We start from the raw sequence: 20,150 nt of genomic DNA, 5'->3' as shown, positions 1-20,150 counted from the left end.
GATATTTCTTTAAGGGGACAGAATGAACTGACCCATAAATATTCAGGACCCACACAGCAGCAGAACCTTTTCCAAGAGCACCACACAAGTGTTAAGGGTGGCTGAGATGATTGGATTGTCTCCACTTGGCCTCTGCACTTGGTGGGCTCCCTCCACAACTCAGCTGGTTGCACTTGCACAGAATGCAACTTTATCTGGCAAAAGTGTCCCTCACAGAGCAGCAGCCAGCCTTCATCTGGAGACAGCAGGAGCTGGAGGATCCCCTGTTTCCCTCAGTGGCTCGTTCCAGCAGTTAATCACCCTCACTCAGAAATTTCTGCATTAACCAGAAACATAAAATTAATGATTTCTTTCGTCTCCTGCCTTGGCAGCCTGCTTGGGCTGCTTGTTCTACTGACAACAATGATTCAGTAATCTGAAAAACATTGTACTTCATTTACAGTATTAACAGCTGAGCACACAGATACAGAGACTGTGTTTACCCCCATGGAAAGGCTGTCCTGCAGTATGCAGAACGACTTACCTTTACTTCTTAATGTCTAACATTGCCTCTACAACCTTTGGATTGGCTTTCACTTTTGTGCAGAAGTGACAGAAAAGCAGCCAGGTCAAGGGGTGAGGATCTAGGGCATGGGTTGCCAGATTCAGCAAAGAAGAAGGAGGCAGGAGTTATGTGGACCCCACCCTCCCTTTATCACAGCTCATGGTCCGTGCCTTACAAACCTCCAGCTCAAGCACTGTTGTCTTACCCACCACCCAGGTGTCTTGGGAGGAAAAACCCTGCTGGCAGAGTGTGTTCTGTGAGTTCCATCCTGCTCAGGAGCTGAGCACCACTGGGAAAAACAGAGTCCAACATTTCAGTTCTGATCATCTTCTCCCCATTCAGAATCTGACCTGCCACTCCCAGAAAATCAATGCAGCCAAACCAGATAATGCCACCCCTCTGCCCTTCCACGGGAAAGGGAGAGATCAGCTATGACAAATGCAGATGGCCACAAAAAGTGCACTGCCTTAAAGAGCCATCAGAGTAATTTTAAAATCAATGTGATGTTTGACAAAGAGCCAGCACGACTCCTTCCAGACTGGCAGTGACATCCTGAAAGGCCCTGGAAGGGACGTAGAATTCTGCAGGCAGCACTTTGCACACACTGACGCCGATGCAGCATTTTCTCAGCAAGGCAATAAAAAGAGAATTAAAAAAAAAGAAAAAGAAAAAGGCAGTATTGCAATGGTGTGACCAGCTGGTGAGGGGAAGTGGCACCGTGAGTGAGTCAGCAGCAGCACAGCGACCCTGCAGAGCCACCCACACACCACGGGCACGGACAGCCGGGCAGCCACAGTGAGGAACGTGCTCTGAGGGGCACCAGAGGAAGGCAGGACGTCCTTAATTATAATCTGTGCTCTCTCCACGATGGAACTTGAGGACACGATGGAAGGGACTGTTTGGGAAAGCTGCTGCTGCCAACTGTTCCCCCTCTGCCTGGCGTGGTGCTGGCAGTGCCTCCCTGGCACATCAGATCAGCCCCAGCAGGCAGCGTTATTTTGGCAGAGCCTGGTGCACGTGGGCTCCCTGGGCAGGATCTGACTGGACTGGAGGATCTGTGAGCAATCCCAGAATGGATACAGCTGAAACACAGCAGTGGTACCCACGGTATGGCAGGGCAGGGGGCACAGGGCTGTGACAAGGACTCACCATGGGCACTGTCCCTCCTGGTGCCCCCACTCACCCACCCTGAGCAGCCCCAGATGTGAGGTCCCAAACGTGTCTCTCTGAGGAGGGGATTAGCAGATCACAGCTGGCAAATCTTAAGTGATTTCCAGAATGATGGTCACATTCCAGGCTCCTTGGCTAGGGTAAGAGCTCTCCACCATTCCTCCTGGCAATAGCTGCCCATGTGTCACCTCTTGGCTTAGCTGCCTGCCAACAGTGGTGGTACCTGGCACCACCTGGGCCACCTCCAGGTGCGAGTCCTCCATGTGCAAACTCAGGCACCGGAGCACAGGACCTGAGGGAATCAGTTCTGTGATTCCCTCCTCATTATTCCCATACATTTGTACTGTAAGAATATATTTTTCTGTACTTTAAAAATTCAGCATATCACTACTTATTTTCAATTCATTACTCCCACAAAGCACCCATAACTTTTGTATATATAAATAAGCAATACACCCAGACCTGCTCGTTGCATTCATCTGTGCAGCCCAGCAATAGCTCCTCTGATATGAGGGGCTAACCATGTGATCTTCTATTGAATCAAAATAAACACATGTCCATAAGGAAACCTCAAAGGATTCCAGCAAACAGGGCAAAGGCAGCAGCAGTAAATGCACTTCCCAGCAGCAGCAGCAGAGGTTATCCCACATCATCACCAGCCCTGGGAACTGAGGGAAGGGGAATTCCTGGCCTTCAGTCCAGTAGCAGGAGTTACCCCAGGTGTGGCAGGTCTTCAGAGAACACAAAAATCCTGGTAATGACTGTAAATCTGTTGTTGGTGTCTGCCAACAACCATGGGGCACGCTGGGCACCAGGCAGTGGCACCTGGGGTCCATCTGGGTGTGGTGGCTTCTGCCCCCCAGACCAGCACACACAGCCAGCGTGCCCAGCTGTGCCAGTGTGTTCCCGGGGGGATGTGCACCACAGCACCTTCCCTGCTGGGAGAATATTACCTCTTTGTGTATTTACAGCCCCATAAAACTGCAAAGCTGCTCCTGGGAGCAGAAGTTCCTGCCTGGCCCAGGCAGTGAGCAAGCACCAGCTACAGCCAGCCTGGGCTTTGGACAGGAGGGGTTTTGCCAAGCTGACGTTTGGGATGCGAGCTGGAGCTGAGGGCCTCTCCCAGCTGTTGTTTCTCACCCAGCCATAAAATCGCTTTCTGCACCCTCTCTGTCCCCAGATTCCCGTGGGGCCGGCTCGGGGGCAGCTCTCAGCCACATGCAGAGCACACCTGCACATCCAGGGATGCTCCAGGAGGGCTGGGCCCCCTGTCCCTGGGTCCTGTCCCCAGCAGCCTCCCCAGGGCATCGCCGGTGGGCTCTCACCCGGACAGGGACAAGGACCCATTAGCAGGGGATTGACTTCAGAGACTGATGCTGCTGAGGGTGCTGCAGCCATTCAGACAGCTTTATTCATTAGTAATTAGGCAGGCGTTGTCTGGCATCTAGATTAATCCCACTTTTAATTATTTTGAAACTGTGTGAGATTTCCCAGGCATTAAAGATTATGTACGCGCTTGCTGATTCCACAGCAATTATTCTAATGTAATGATGTCTATTAATACTCTTCCCAGCTTGCCATGCCCAGAGGGGAAATTCCCAGTCTCCCCCTGTGGAGCACACATCTCCCACGAGGCATAACCCCCCTATTCACCTGCTTATGTGGCACAAAAGAACACTTTCCACGTGCTTACCTAATATTAAACATATTACAGAGCTGGTGCTGTATCAAATACCAAGCAATGACAGCAAAGGGGAGAGAGATCCCTTACAGCCACAGCCCACCCAAAACCCAGCATCTTATATTTGTAGGATGTTTTGAAAGGAAAAGGTCACAATATTCCTATCCCAAGTCAGGCTAAACCATTTAATCTGATATCAAAGGTTTAATTCAGCTTGTACATCATTTGAGCTCATTACAGATTGCCTTTACAATCTAAAGACAGAATTTAAAAGAAGGATGTAGATTTAAAGAGGGACAATGAAGTGTCCCTCTTTGAGCTGAGAACCTCAAACCATAGAGCTGTTCCAAAATCTCACCTTTCCTTGGTCTAAACATCCCCCAAACTCATCAATTTCCCACTGTAATTCTCATAATTCCCAACCTTAATGTATCAGAAAGTTTGCTATTCATTGGCAAAACAAGCACTGTGCCATTGGCCACCAAGTGATACTGTGGAGCTGAGACAGTTATCAGAATAAGGGCTCGAGTGAGTGCTGTGCCAGGACCCATTTGCATCCCTCTGCCCATGAATGCCCATCAGAAAATACATATATTTGACATTAATCTCTCTAGCTTATATAGAGGTTTATGTCCACAACTGCTTGTGCACATCCTATCAAGTGAAAACCTTATTTGCAGTCATATGGGGGAACAGATTAAAATAGCTGAGGATACCAAAAGGCAGTGGTTGTACCGCCCTGAACATGAACGCTCAGCTCTCACTATAACTATTTTGATTGTTTTGCATATATATTGTTTCAGCATTTCATTGCTCCCCAAACAAAAAGCGATACAACCTCTCCTGCCTGGCCTAATGTATCCTCACAGAGCTAAACTGCATGACAGAGCTGCTGGGTAGAGACCACGGGTAATTTGGCTGATAGATCCTCTGGAAGCTCAGAGCTAAATTCGATTTCAGGCCCAAACTCGTCAGCCTGTCTCTAGAGATGGCAGAGCAGTGATATTAGCATGATGGCAACGCCGCTCACTCTGAACTCAAGAAATGGATTAAATGAAATTACACTCTTCCCTGATGAGGCTGGTGGAACAGGGAGATTGCTTTAGGAAACCCAGAATTGAATTTCATAGGTAAGAGTTCAGATGCTGGGCTATTTGCTCAGGAAGGTTTGTGCAGGCTGCTCCAGCTGCCAGGAGGGCAGGAAGGACACGGTGCCAGCTGCCTCCAGAGCCTGGAGCCCACCCTCATTTGGATCACTGCTTGGTTTGGCAGTGCTCCATCCACTCTGGAGGCAGGAGATCCCACATCCCCATCCCAGCACCCCCATTCCCACCTGTGAAGGATTCCCCACTTCTCCCTTCTCAGGCACTGCTACCCCAGCAGGGTGCAGCAATAACCAAACCTCCCCCAGCTCCACACAAATGCTCTGGAGACAGGGATATTTCTAGTAAGTGAAAGATTTAAATTTATCCCCTGCTTGGAAAATACCTCTCCTGCAGAAGGTATCTGTGTAAGGATGACCTCTCCACCCAGAGCTGCTCTCTGTGCCTCCCTGGAGTACCGGGACAGCCTGGCAGCTCAGGGCTGCAGCTCAAGGTTTGCATTAGTTTGACAGATTTCCTCAATTACCTGATAATTCTGGCTCAAATTTAAGTGAGGAGATGTATCAGATTTTCTTCTCCTCTCCTCACTGATTTCATGAGCAGAAACAGCTGAAACAGCAATTGCACTGGTATCTGTCAGGTGTTACCCATGGCTCTGATATTTTGGGTAATGTGTGAATTAAAAAAACTACATGAAAAAGCCATTAGTTCATTTTTACTCAAAAATTAAATCACTGAAAGCAAACGTATTATAGCACACTGAAACAGATCATTTGCCATATAAAGAGGATGCAAAGGTCCCTTACAAAAATCAGCTGAGCAGTTCATGCCCAACAGCCTTTACATAACCAGGTACTCTTAGGAAAGATTTAGTCCCAAACTCTGGGACCCAAATACAGCCCTTTGCAAGACCACACAGGTCTCACAGTTAACAACTTCCCAATTTTCTGGAGGGCAAAAGGAACCAAGACTTTCTGTTTAACATGAATTTTAGCACTATACATCACCACCTCCTCAGCAGCCCTGGGCTCCACATCGACTGTCCCAGGGGGGTCTGGCAGTGCCAGAGGTGCTGACATCCCTTTCCACCCCTGGAAACTTAAGAGGCATCTTGGTGCTCCAAAGAGTTTTCTTACTGTGTCTCCAGGCTTTTCAAAACTTGCCAGAGGGTTTGGGAGCTGTTTGACTCACTGCTGCAGCTCCTCAGCTTCTGAAGTTTGTCTGTCCAAACACATCCCCAACTCCTCCATCCTTCCCCTCCTGCAGTAAGAGTTTTCTCAGCTGTCAAATTACTCCCCTCAAAAGGCAACCCCAGTTGGTTTTACGCCAGACTTCACTGCTGGGCGCTTTTTTAGCTGCAGGGAGGCATCTCACACGACCTCCATCCCATTAGCAGCTCCTGCAGCACTCCCTCAGTGCACTAACAGACCTGTCTATAAAGCCAGTCAAATGCAGATCTGCTGGCAGACCCCTCCACCCCCTGCTCCCAGGGCTCAAAAAGCCTCTCAGAGGGAGGATGCCCCGCAGGTACTCACAGGAGAAGGGCAGCTCTGTCCTCACAGGTGAATTCAAGGCAAAGTCTCCCTTGGACACCTTCATGTCAACTGTCCTGCTGCAAGCCTGGCAAACTTGTGGGACAGCAAGAAAAAAATGCCTCCATCCAAACTGTCAAAAAGTATCTTTGTGGCATCTCTGGCCAAGAAGATGCTCAGAGGGCTGGAGAATCTCAGCTCTGGAGACAGGCTGACAGAGCTGGGGGTATCCAGAGCCTGGAGAAGGCTCTGGGGAGATCTCAGAACCCCTTCCAGTGCCTAAAGAGGTTCCAAGAGAGCTGAAGAGGGAGTCTTGACAAGGGCATGGAGGGATAGGACAAGGAGGAATGGCTTTAAACTGAAAGACAGAAGATGTACCTAAGATATCAGGAAGAAATTCTTCTCTGTGGGGGTGGTGCGGCCCTGGCACAGGTTGCTCTGAGAAGTTGTGGATGTCTGGAAGTGTCCAAGGCCAGGTTGGCAGGGCTTGGAGCAACCTGGGACAGTGGAAGGTGTCTCTGTCAATTTTTTTTGTGTCCCCAGAAGGGATACAGTGGAAGGCCCCGAAAGCCAGTGGCTAGGCAGCATCCTCCAGAATCAACATAGAGGGTGGGTATCTCATAAAGGATAAAAAATAAATCATATATGTACACACAGAGAAAAAAATTCCTTAATGCTTCAGACCACTAACAATCGTATTTAAAATCACCAGAAACCACAGCTTGTTTTTCTGAGGACTGCTCAGAAGTCGAAACCTCTGCAGTAACTCCCGAACCAGACAAAAGCCCAAAGTGGTTTTGCCCTTGAAAGCTGTAGTTTAAATACAATTCAGAAAAGCTATGACTTCAAATTCACCTACTTGCTGTCAACTGCTATTTCACTCATGTTGGAATTACCATCCATTCTCAATCGTGCAGCTCTCAACATGTCGTCAGAAAAAGAAATAATCACATGAAAATCAGAAGTCTGTAGTTAAATTTTATTTATCAGTTCTATTGTTAAATGACACAATCAAAGTCAGTGGATTGGCCTGTAAATCTACACAATAAGACAGCGTCTACGGTGGAAATCAGTAGAATTTGATATGGTTATGACAAAATGGTATCCTTATATTCGTACATCCCCTATATACAATAAACAGTATACACAAAGAAAATGCAACTAGTCTCTGTAAACCATGCACACCACAGCATAAAAACAAGATGCACCTCCTGCAACAGGCCTCCAGCTCGCCCACAGTTAAGTCCTGTTTACAGCAGTGCCTTTCAGTTTCAAGAGCGAATTATTTTCCCCCGTGAAAACCAAAATACAACTGAGACATCATATTGGCAACTGCAGTTTTCATAAAAAAAAAAAAAAATTGCTGTACATGAAGTTATTCTCTTCTCAAAGCTGCTAATGCAGGGTATTGGTTTGCTGCTGCTTTGCTCTCCCCTTGCCCTTGGCAGGGTTGCTGCCCCCAGGCAGCCACACAACATCAGATGTAAAACCACTTCCAGGTAACTCGGGCGTGGAGCCGTAAGGTGTTTTTAAAGCCTTCTGCCTCATTTCCTGCCCCCCTGCCTTCATGGTGTATAGAGTATCACAGGTGAAAGGCAACAGTGCAAGTGAGCCTTGTGAGCGTCGTGTCCCCGGGGCACAGAGGGCCCGTCCCGGCTGCCTCCGCTCAGTGCCAAGCTCGGGAGCACTGCAGCACAAATGTTCTGAGCTTGCTGAAAGTCTGGCCCAAGCCTTGCAGAGGTTTGTATTTTTTTGCATAGAGATTTGTAGGAGCCCCTCACACCACGTTTGCTCTGCCGTGGGCCTGGGGAGGCCGGAGGGCTGCGGGGATCCAGCTCCAGCTCCGCACCCCGAGCCCGGCAGAGCCTGCTGGGGAGCAAGCTGTGCACCCCATGCACCACACCTCCTTCTCCTCCTCTAACTATGGCTATGGAAAAACTGGCTTCCCTCATTTCCAGTCCTCATCTGTCATCGCTATGAAGGGCTCAAGAGCATAGGAAAAAAAAAAAGCCCTGTTCTTATCTGGTGTAGCAAAGATTTACTGGAAGTAAATCCTAATTCAAGTGTAAATCTACTTCCATTGAGCAATTCTCTTTATAATATTGCTGGGATTAGAGAGTTTTATGACTTTTTAAAGACACTACACAAATATCAGCAATATAATTTCATCTAGTTTATACCACCAATTATTAAGGAATGATAAATTCAGCATTATGTATTCTAATGGGTAAGAAAGACTTAAAATGAGACACTGTCACAGGATTATAACTTGGAGAAGGCTTTATGAAACAAACATGAGAATGTGCTGTAACTTTTCCAGAATGGTTAAAATCATACTGCCCTGAAAAATTCTGGAAACAGTGTCTTATAACGTTGGCATTGAGTTCAGAAAAGTATGCATGTATTTTTTTTCTTTTTTTTAATATGAGATAGACCAAGCTTAAAACTCTAAACAGCAGTAGGTAGAAAAAGTTTAAAATTTTAAATATTTATATAACTAGAGAAATTACTTCTATTCATTTTAAAAGCCAATATTATACATAAAACTAGTCAATAATTTTTCTAGACCTTTACTGTTCCCTTCATCGTCCACTCATTAACTTGGTAAATATCATAAGCAGTTGGTGCCCTTGAAAACACATTATTAAATTAAATGAAGATAAAATCAAAGGAAAAGGATTTGTTCATATACTGTATTGTGAGAGTATGCTAAATGCTCGTTATTAGGAAATGAGTTTGCTTCCCAGATAGATTTCAGCCGAGCATCATAAACATTTTCCAGCATCCCATTTTGTACTCATAACTAATTTAAGGATTTTTTTTTCCCTTTCACTTCTTTTAAATAAATGTCCAAGCAAACATTTCCGATGAGCCGAGACGGCTCCTGTATTTCATAAATAATCCAACAAACCTAAAAAGGACAATTTAACTACACTCTAAGATTAAGTGTTCCACGTACAGTACAACATTTACTGCAAAGGCAACTGCAAAGGCAACATTTTGACCTCTTTTTGCTTCAGACCCTCGAGAAGCATCACTCGGTTTGCAGGCTGGGTCGGGCTCTGCTTCTTTTCTGCCTGGCAGGTGCCCCCCACTATCGCCGCCACCGCTCCACGTTCCCTGTGTAGTCAGTGCTGGAGCTGTTCTCGCCCTGCTCCCGCAGGTGCGCCTGCTTCGCCCGCAGGATCTTCCGCTGCTCCTGGCGTTTCCGCCGCGCCTCCTGGTGCTCCTTCTGCCGCATGTACTGGTACCGCTGCAGGAACAGGTCTTTTGCATAATCGTACAATTCCATGTCTAAAAAATTGAGGGCCTCGATGCGCTGCTGAGTCTGCTTGTCTATCTCCACGCTGGAGGCCCTTGTGCTATTGTACTGCGTGAAGGGCGAGATGAAGTTCATGTTGAAAGTCTTCTCAAAGAGATACTGAGTCTTGCGCTGGAACTCGGTCAGGCCGAAGAAGGCCATGCGCTTCAGGTTCTCCTTGGCGCTGTCCAGCAGAACCTTATTCCTCTGCTCCTCGGGCATCACCGACAGGTTGTAGCATCCCACCAGGCTGAGGTCGGAGAGCATGCGGACCTGGCGGTTGTTGGCCAGGTTGTAGGGGCAGTCCATGAACTCCTGCAGGGAGCAGCCCGACCAGTCGTCCCCGGTGTAGCAGCTGGGCAGCTCCTCGGTGGTCGGGGAGCGGCCGTCGCAGACGTGCAGGGACGCCTTCCATGTGGCTCCGCGCTGGACGTGGCGCCACTCGCTCAGGTACCGGGACACGGGGTCACGCAGGATGGTGATGTAGTAGAAATTCCTGCCAAGGGGAGAGGAAAACAGAGCGTTCAGTCCCGTGTGTCTCCAGCACAGAGCGCATTAACGCTCAAAATCGATACAAACAGGCAGATGCACTTAAGAGGCTTTCAGCAGCCCTGCTGCAGAGGCTCCTCTGTGAGTTCACCTCCACAGGGTGAAGGACGGCTGAACAAATCCCTGGGGGGAGTGTGAAGGGCTGCATCTACCTGCACACACACAGAGCTGTCTCTGTTTAACTGGTGCTGTCTCTACAGAGGCCAAGGGAACCCAAGACTCCCCTCTGTGCCGGGCTGTCCATGTGGCAACATGCTCCTGCTGGTGCTCTAACTGATGGTCGCCCCAGACCTTGGGAGAATACTTGAAGTATCTCCCAGGATGTAAGCCACGACCCAAGCAGGACACAGATAGCTCTGGCTCTTTTAATTTCCATGTACAACAGAGCTGCACTGACAGGTTTCCATAGACAGCAAGGAGCTGCCTGTGCTATGTTCCTGATGAGCAGTTGTGGGTCTCATCTGCACGAGCCCCAGAGCAGCATAACACCTCTGAGGAAGGCATTTCCTACAAGACCTTTCCTTTTGCAGGCCAGATCAATGGGGTTTACTTAGAAGCCCCAAACCACTTTCACCCTAACAAGGACCTTGGCAAAGCCCATGTCAATTCTGCTTTGTTCTCCTGCCTTCATCTGATACAGGACTGAAATGATGAGAGAGGAGAGCTAAGTGACTAAAAAGAAATTAGATGCATTACAGCGTTTTGTAAGAGAAAACATTTTTCAAGAGAGGTGCTGGCTTTGGTTTGAAGCAACAGGATAGTAGCACACGTGGGGGTCACGCTGCCACAGGGAACCCATCAGGCCACCAGCTGGAAAAGCTGCAAGTTCAACCACAGAACTCGCCCAGAGTTCACTCTGGGTTGCACATTAATAGCCACCATCAAACACCATGCTGTCCACCATCACAGCCTGAAGATGGACACAGCTCTTTGAACCTCCACTAACATGACCAAGGCCTCACCTGGATGATGCTGGAGGAACACCATCAGGATGCCAGCCATCTGCTTAAGCAAGTGGAATTAAAGTAGCTCAATAAGCAAATTGTCCTGCCAGGGAAGGCCACTCCTCCAGGAGGAGAACACCAAGGAGTGTGTGCCCAGGAGCCCTGAGCCCCTGGGGTGTGATTACCATGTCCTTGATGGTGGGTAAGGAGGAGAAGGACATTAATTTGCTTTCTCAAGTGACATTGTGACTGGTCACCTTGAAGTCAAACTTCTGTTCCCTGTTATTTCCTTTGGCAGAAAAGCCACTAGATGTCAATGTTTTACAGAAAATTGTCTTTGAACAGACTAAAATGTGAATCACAAGCACAAAAAGGATCCAACTGCACAGGGAAAGAAAACCTGGAGAATCACCACTACTCTTCCTATTTAGAGCATCCACACTCATGAATAAATTAAGCAGGAAGTACAATAAACGTGCAAAGCCAAATAAAGCCAATGAGCCCAGTACAGCGTCAGTGGCTGGAAACAGCAGCACTCAACACTTGGAGCTGGGACACCACAATCAGCACCACTCCCATCCTCATGCTCACCTGGGGTGGTGCTGCTGCCACCCCCCTGCTCAGAGGGATTTGGCCACAGATTCCTACAGGCAAATGGAGCAAAAGTCCCCACCACAATCCCAAGGAAGGTCCTTTTCCACAGAAGTGCCATTCAATGATTTCACTGAAAGAGCTGGAAGTAAGAGGGAGCAAGAAAAAGCTCACTTTCATGAGTGAGTGGCAGCTGCTAACCCCACACTGTTCCTTGCAGAGATGCGCAGAGTTTTGCTCTGTCTTATCTCAGCAGGTCTCTGGTAGCACTGGAGAATCCAACCTGGCAAAGAGGAAGGGCTTTCCATGAGCACCACCTCAACCAGCTGCTCCAACGAGCAGGAGCTGTCCCTGATTATGCTTGTGCCTCAGGCTCCTCTGATGCAGCAGCAACACAGCCTTGTCAGGATCCCCAGCACGGGGAAATGGAGCATCTCTGGGGCAAACCCAAGCCCTTTCTTTACCTTCTGCCAGGACTCCTGAGCCTTGGATCTAGTTTACTGGGACACTGCACTAAAATAATGACCCAACCATACAGCACTAACTTCTACATTAACTATAGCAACTAACATACAGCAGCAAACCTCTGATGACTGTGGGGGAAAAAGCAAAGCCCTGCTTGCCCCAGAGCCCCTTGCAGGAGCTGGCCCATGAGCAGCTCAGCTCAGGGGAGAAGGGTGCAGGCACAGGGGTGCTACCAGCTGGAGGAGAAGGCCAACCAGGCTGTATGCTCTAAGGTTATCACAGAAATCGATGGGGAGTTAATGCAAGAAGGGAAACAAATCCTGAGCCAAGATCGATACAGTGAGCGCTTTATTATAGCCCAAACTCTTCAGCCACTCTCCCTTTGTGCTCCTTGGTCACAGGGGGTGACAAAGCATCTCCCTCGGCTGCTGTTGTAAAAACAAAGGAATGAATAGAAGCTCGTGTGCTGGGGGAGAGGCTGTGCTGTAACAGAGCACTGTCAGCCTGGGCTGCCTCGTTTGGGCAGGTACCTCCATCTGTGCCTGCCAGGGAAATGCTGCAGTCAAGGGACACTGAGTAAAGGTGCTCACTGGACTCTGCAGTGAGCATGGAGGTGTCTGGGCTTCCCCAGCACCCTGAGCTCAGGATGCCAGGCAGGGACACTCACGGGATGCCCCAGGCAGGGCCCATAGCCTCCCTGGCCTAAGCACAGCTGGCTGAAACAGGCTTGCAGCTGTTACTTATTCCACTTTGTTATTTCCCAGATGAATCCTGCTTTCAAAAAATGAGAAGACACAGTGTAGAGAGAGATGCTTTGCCAATTGCTGGACCAATCTCAGCAATTTTATGCATTTCTCTCCTGCCTATTAAAATGTTACCAAAAGAGGCACTGACCCTTTTGGGAACATCAGCTTTTGCCCCAAGCCTCTCCTCTGAGTTAGGAGTCATGGCAACTCCAGGAAAGCAGCTGTGCCAGAGATGAATTCGGCCATCAGCACTTGGAGCATCAATTCTGCTGCAACTGAGGAAGACTTAAAGCTCTGCAATTATTTTTAGCTCTGTAGGTAACAGCTTGTTCTTTCTGCTGCCTTACCAAGGGGATGCTGAGCTCCTGCCTGTTCCTTGAAGCATGTACTTCAGAGCCCAAAACAACACGTTTGCAGGTAGAGCTCCAACTACTGTGGCTCATTCCTCCAGCTCAGAGCTGCACTCACCAGAACATGATCATGGCTTTTCTGATGAACTTGGGGGGCCATGAAACAGAGAAAGGGAGCTCGAGGGCAACTCACAAAGTAGGTTGACCTTGGAGGCATCAGGAATGTGGGATGATGTGTCAGTGACTTGCTTCTGGTCTCTCCCTGAGCACTGCTATTCCTTGAGGAACACGGGGACTGAACAGTCCCACAATGTTGAGTTTGCTCCCCATGCTGCACCTGTTTGCTTTGAAGGATAGTCCTGTGGTCACACAGTCCATTCCTGCCAGCCCTTTCCCCACCTCTGCCAAACACAGGGGCAGAATGAGATTCCCTTTTTTCCAACCTAATCAGTTTTTGAAAAAATCCTTGCATCAAACCTCGAATTGTAAAAGTAAAAAAAAAGAAAGAAAGAAAAAATTGAAATCCAAGTAAGGAGCTGGGGATGACAACACTGAGTGAAGCCAGAGACTTCAGAGTCTGGAGAAGCTGCCAGGGAAGGGATATGCAGGTACCCACAGTGCTCAGGGGCTCATTGTGTGCAGAACTAAAGGGAGGGGCAGGGGGACGGACGGACGGACTGACTCTAATTATGCATTAAATGGGCCAGAATTTCCCAAAGTCAGAGCACAGCTCATCCCAACCCCACTGCCCCACTGTTTAATTGCCTGTTGAGGTCGAGGGAGGCTGGAGGTCAGATGCTGACAGCTGCCATGGCTTCAGCCTGGAAACCTGAGCCTGGCTTGATGGAACTATGAGGTAAGGACTGGAGAGGGGAGCTGAAAGCTGAACATCCACTCACCATTACATCCATTAGTGGATTTGTAGGTGAGGGACTGAGTGACCTTTTCCCATTTCTGCTGAGAAATGAGGCTGTAGCAAGAAGGGCTTTGTAGGTTACTGAGGGTGAGAAACCTACAGCCTTTGCACAGGGAGCACTGCAGCCCCAGAAATATCCCCATCTCCCCTACAGACTATTCCCAGGGGCAAACTAATGCAGGAAAACACAGCTTCAGCACAGGGCTGAGGAAGTAGAGCTATGATTTCCAGGAAAAGTACTGGGAGAGTCCCATTCACCATGCAAAAGTAAAGGCATGCTTTAAGCTGGTTCAAACATACCCATTTGTATCTAGGTCAAGCTCAGCCAGATGGGAAGCCTGGCTAGGACATTTGGAGTCACAGACAAGGCTTGTGCAGTGAATGGGAGGCAATTTTATAGAAGTGTCTCCATCTCTGAGTGGTGGAGATGGGGAGGCAAGGAAATCTGTTAAGTTTCCAAATCTGTGTGGGGTTTTTCCCCAGTTCATGGACTTTGTAGTACATTAATGGGCCAGTGTGATTCCAAGTTCTGGTCCACGTGATGGATATTTTGAAAGAAAAGTTCACTCTGAAGGTGCAGGGGCAAAGGGATAGACCAGATTTGTGCCACATCCAGCAGAAATGCAAATAAAACAAACTAAAATCCTGCAGCAGAGATTCTGCATATGATGCAAAGGATTAAGGATGGAAAAAAGAGAAACAATCATAGGGTTGGCACTTCAGCACCAGAAACAATGCACAATCACCAGAAGCAGCAAGCAGCACAAGGACATCCATGTCCTTCCCCCCTCCACACAAACTGCTCATGCTGCTGAATAAAATCTAGAGAGCTTGCTTATAAAAGAGTAGCCACATACTCATTCTTTTAAAAGCTGAGCAATTTGGGGGTTTTTTGAGATGGCAACTTGTCTCAGCTTATCTGACACAGGAAGATGCTCCTGCACTGTGGCCTTGTGCACAGATCTGAGATGCCATCTCCTTCTCCTCCAACTGCTTCTAGCAGCTGTGGGGAAACTGAGAAACTGTGTCACAGGCAGTGTCCTGCACTTCTCCCTATCCCACATCACCTGGAAAATGTCCCTGCTCAGGATTATTTGACCCTGCTCAGGATTACTTGACAGCAAAGTCACAGACAATGATGGAAGGTCAGGAAGGCGAACGGTGTGAGTCTCACATTCCTTGTTGTGCTCTGAGGAACCCTCCCAGTGGGCTCCAAAGCTGCTGATGGATTTTAATCTCTGGCAGAGGGTCCCCAGCCCATCAATCATGGCCACCACATCTCTCTGAGAAGTCAAACTCAATTACGCCATGCCGGGCGCTGAGTGCTTCGCTCCCAGAAGTTGAGGTTAATTCCCATCAAGAGTGGCCCACTGAGAATTTGATTTGCTAATACCACAAATTGTTCCTCCAAGAGAAATACCGCTGCTGCCTAATTTGTTGGAGTCAGGCATCTGTTTGGAGATCACTCAGAGAGAGGCAAAGTGTTCATTTAATACTGTGACTCATCCTGGTTCTTAACAAACTCTGTCACCTAGAGACACAAATCAGGACAGGGGTGAGCATCCTGGTGAGAGCCTCTCATGCCTCAACCACCCCTGCTTGGAACCTCTCCCCAAAATGAGAACATCTCTTCCCTGCCAAGAGCTGCTCCCACAGCATAACTCACAGAGATGAGGCCAAAATATTTGGCAAGTTTACTGAGGCAGCACTGGAATCAAATGTTTGCATCCACTCTAGATTGGTCCCAGATGCTTCCCAGCAGTGATGTGGAAGCCAATGGCAGCAGTGGAAATGCATTCGTGGCCCGTGGGCTTCCCAAAGTGCTGCTCTGCTCCAAGGCATGCCAGCCCCACAGACAGTGGCAACAAACCCATCTGGGAGTGGGAGAGGAGCAAGGGGGGCTGTTGAGTTCCCCTGAGCTGCAGGGAAAAGATTTCATGCCCACTATTCCATGGCTGTCTCCATGCCCTGGATCTGGATCTGCAGCCTGGCTGCCCATGCCAGGGCCTCCCCTGCCACTGTTATGGCTCGTGCAAGGAGGAGACCATGGAGCAGGGGTATTGGAACAGGACTGGCCCCTTCTCTCCTCTCCCCAAAGACCTCAGTGCAGCTCAGGCCCAGCTGGACCCTGGGCTGGCTACTACTTGTTCCTACGAGACCCCTCTATATTCAGGCATTTAAATGAAACCAAACTTGCAGGTCCACCTCATCCAAAACTAAAAGTACAGTAAAATCTAAATGAACAAATCCCTTCTTCATTAAAGAAGTGATGGATAAAGATTATGGGGAGGGAGAGAAGGAGGAACAAACACCCCTTTCCTCTGCAGCAGCCTGCAAGACTACCCAGACTATATTCCTTTACTCTGGGTCTCAGGGTGGCAGAAGCAAATAATGCATTAGCTCTGAAAAAGGGCCTGGAAGGATAGGAGATAAGTATTTCAGGACTGTGAATTAAAGCTGTTAGCAAATGCAAATTTACATTTCCTCTAAGTAATCATTATGTTTTCACTTCTATCAGCACCCAATGAATCACAGAGATGTTTTGTCTAGAAACACTAATGGTGGGGGTAGGAAGCCAGCAGCCTACCCACAGCAACGGCAGCAGGAGAGAAGTGCCAGAGAAACCCATAAAAAGGAGCTGGATTTTTCAAGAACAGCAATTACATCAGCCCATCACTGCCCGTGAAATTACCAAAATGAAAGATCTGCGGAAAAAAAGCATTTCAGGCACAGAGGAAGGCAGCGATTTAGCAGGTCAAGGTACACATTCATATATGTGCAGGCATGGCATATGCAAACAAAGATAATGAAAACAAGGCTTTAAATAAGTAAAAAATATGCAGCCTCACACATGCACAAGCTCCCAGCTACCTCACGCACAAAATAATTGTCCACAGTGCTGCCTGCAGAGGGGAGAGCAGCCCTGCAGATCTGCCAGAGTGGTATTAATTTCATAATTGCCTGTATTATTAAGATCTCTGCAGGACACCCCTGCTCACAACCAATTCAGCAAGAATAGTGACCTTTTAAATTACTTTTTTTTTTTTTCAGTAGTGCATAAAAAGAGAAGCAAGTTTCTGTTTTTAGACTCAGCAAACAGAAGAGTGACTCAGCTGCTGGTGCCAGTCCCCTGTGCTCTGCCTCCACCCTGGAGTCTGGCATGGGAAAGGGTGGCAATGCTGGGCAGAGGGGCCCAGACCCATCCCAGCCACCTGACCTGCTGGAAAAAGGACTGAACTGCCCTTTGGAAACCCCCAGCTTCCATCCCAGCCTATCCAGAGCAGTAAAGCTTCCCACCTTACGAGCTTGGTTATATGACAGAGGCATCAGGATGGAGAGCAGCAGTGGTGTGGAGGTAAAACACGGGAGGTAAAACACAAGGAAAGGAGAGAGAAGGTGACAGGAGGATCAGTGTGTGCCACACCTCCATCATGCTGGATGACAAGTTGCAGCACAGGTGACACTGGATTTGTGAGGTCTAAGCAGCATGCAAGGCCTTGGCTTTGGAAAGTGCCTTTCTTGCCTAGGGCGATTATCCCTTAATAAACAGAGGCAGAGCTGAATTTTGCTCTTAATACACACTAAGAAAACTCAAGGTGTGAGCGATGTCTTTTGAAACATTGAGCTCTGGCACCCACAGAGTGCCAGAAGCACCTTCCTACTCCCAGTGTGAGGAGCTGTCCCTGTCCCCTGGAGCTCCTGGAGCCACATCACACACATTTTCCAGGAGTGGTACAGCATGGCCCCGATCACAGAGCTGTTACGGATTCATTAAAAAGCATGGCAGATATCCCAAAGCAAATAGGAGGCCACTGCAACAGAGCTGGTGAATAACCACAGGATGCTGCTATAAATCAGATCTTTACAACAGTATTTACCCCATCTAAATGCTGCTGCAGGAATTAGTTTCAACGTGTAACTGATATTTCTGCGGTGGCAAAGATCGAGGTTTGCAAAGCCTACACTCCACAAGCAGTGGTTTACAGAGATGGAATAGTGGCAGTTTTTCATTTTCCAGAGTCCACTCACCCTTCCAAGAATCTTAATGCCTCATTGATTCATAATACAGTACATAAAGATTTCATTTTTTCTTGCACACAGTGATATATTATGGAGGCAATCTATTTTGCCACTGAAAAGTTTGCTTAGTAGAGAAATTTGGAGTTTTGACATTCAGGAAATTACAGTCATCTGTAAAGTGCGATTGATATGCCAAGGCTAACATTTTCATTGCACTTATGGAGCCAGAATAACTATGCTAAAATATTTATTATATCCTAAAAAAAAATCCAACTTCTTGTTTATAAAAAGCATATATTTAGCAATAAAAAAGCTTCATCCTTAGATCTATATATATTTTAGCTATGTCTTAAATGCGCAAAGCCACATTCTCTCTGACCAGATTAAAATACTTATAATGATCAAATAAAACCTGTATTTTAGACAGGCCCTGTGTGTGCAAGCAGAGGGCATGAGCTGACACGTGGCTGCATGGAGCTGCACAGCAGCAGAGAAATGAGATAGGGGCTGTCACAGCAAACCTGCCCAAGGTCCCCTGGGGCTGTGGACACTCGTCCTGCCAGCCACCAGCCACCCACAGGAATCAGGAGATCACTGAACCCTGTGTGCTTCATTTGCCAGTTCTGTGGCTAACACGATCCAGGAGGAAGTGGGTGTGGAGGGCTCCAGTCTCAGCTTGGCACGCACACTTGTCTTCTTCATGAACACATCAATGTGTATTTAGAAGTTGTGATTTACCCTATATCCTGAGCACTCACTGCAAATTCATAATCACTGCCTGAACACCCCTCCCAACTCCTCTGCACATGAGAGTAGCTACTATTGAACATCCCTGCCTCGGCGCTGGAGAAACCTTGGAGCTCTCAAGAAAAAGATCACACGATCAGCCCCAAGAGCTCTGCATCTCCCACAATGGGAAATTAACTCCAGAGAGGTATTTATAAAATCATTTGTTATTATATCAGAGCTCAATCAATTCTCTTCAATAATACATAAAAGGAGGAGGCTTGGCTCACACGAAAGAACGTAATTCCTTCACAAGCCATTTGCAGATAATCTTCCATACGCCAGTTAATACATCCCACGATAGGTTATACAAAAGTGCTTTTAAAAACTAAACTGAAGATATATAGCACATAAAAAAGGCACATTAGTGCAACTTACATTTTGCTTATCATGACTATTGCACATACAGAAACCCAGGGAAAATCCTTCCCAGTCTTTCTAAAATTTTGTCAAAAGCAAGCATCTATTGAAAACATCTTTGTGATGTAATTAATGAACTGATACTAGTGAAATTCTCAGCCTGCTGCCAAAAGAGGGATAGAGGAAAGGACAGTGTATTTACAGCTGCAACTTCTACAGTTTTAATTTCAGCTCTCATTGATTCCATTGAGCACCATGAGACTGCATAATGAAGAAATCTGTATCAATTGAAAATACCAAGTGCGCTCCTGCCCCACTAGGGCACTACTGTAATATCATGTAATGGAAGGGGATTCTCATTTAATTGAATTGGAAATGAAACACATATTAGCTAAGAAAACTTAATCAGTGCAATAATATTAAAATGGGCCACTCAGACAAACTATACTGATTAAGTCACTTGCAAACATTTCCGTAATCATCACTGAGACTTGTGGCGTTAATGATTTAAACTCACTTTTCTACTCCAGGGAACAAAACTGCAATTTCATAGCAGACAATTAGAATATTTTAAGTCCTGCCTCACACACTACAATACAGTCTCCTGGCAGAAGCACAGGACCTCATCCTGCAAGGATGCATCTTGAGCTGTGACGTACAAGGTCTGCACGGATGCTGGAATGTTTGATTTAAGATGGGAAACAGCCCTGAAAGCACCTGGCTGGTTGGGAAGTGTTTCTGAGGTACTGGCTGTGGTTTCTCTGCAGACTTCATCTTTAATCCTGACTTGTTACTGATGGCACACTCTGATGCACTGTAACACTCTGAGCTCCAAATGGCTCCCAGCAGACCAGGATTTAAAAACTTGTATTCACACATAGCTGACATAACTGGATTTAAAATTTTCATGGAACAGCAGAGTGCATTTCTAGTAAAACTCCATGGATGCATTTGTTGTGTCAAAGCTTAGCTGGGAGGGGTTTTACATCAGCTAAGCAAGCAAGACTAAGTAAACATTACAAGATGTGCAGAATATCTTGTTTCCCTCTGCTAGTTCCACCCCAAACATTTAGTATATCTTACTCAGTCTGA

At 47.4% G+C, this 20,150-nt stretch overlaps 1 protein-coding gene across 1 annotated transcript in view; it reads right to left on the bottom strand.

Annotated features, from left to right (window-relative positions):
* Positions 1-6,995: 6,995 nt before the first annotated feature.
* HS6ST2 (heparan sulfate 6-O-sulfotransferase 2) overlaps positions 6,996-20,150 on the bottom strand; it is a 126,962-nt gene continuing 113,807 nt past the window's right edge. The window contains exon 2 of the mRNA XM_050974607.1: positions 6,996-9,827. Coding sequence (XP_050830564.1) covers positions 9,125-9,827 — 703 coding nt within the window. The 3' untranslated portion in view covers positions 6,996-9,124. The remainder of the gene's footprint in view (positions 9,828-20,150) is intronic.

The sequence above is a fragment of the Serinus canaria genome, chromosome 4A, assembly GCF_022539315.1.
Source record: "Serinus canaria isolate serCan28SL12 chromosome 4A, serCan2020, whole genome shotgun sequence".
Lineage (NCBI taxonomy): Eukaryota > Metazoa > Chordata > Aves > Passeriformes > Fringillidae > Serinus > Serinus canaria.
Note: the sequence above shows the minus strand (reverse complement) of the source record. Positions and strands in the feature narration are given on the sequence as shown.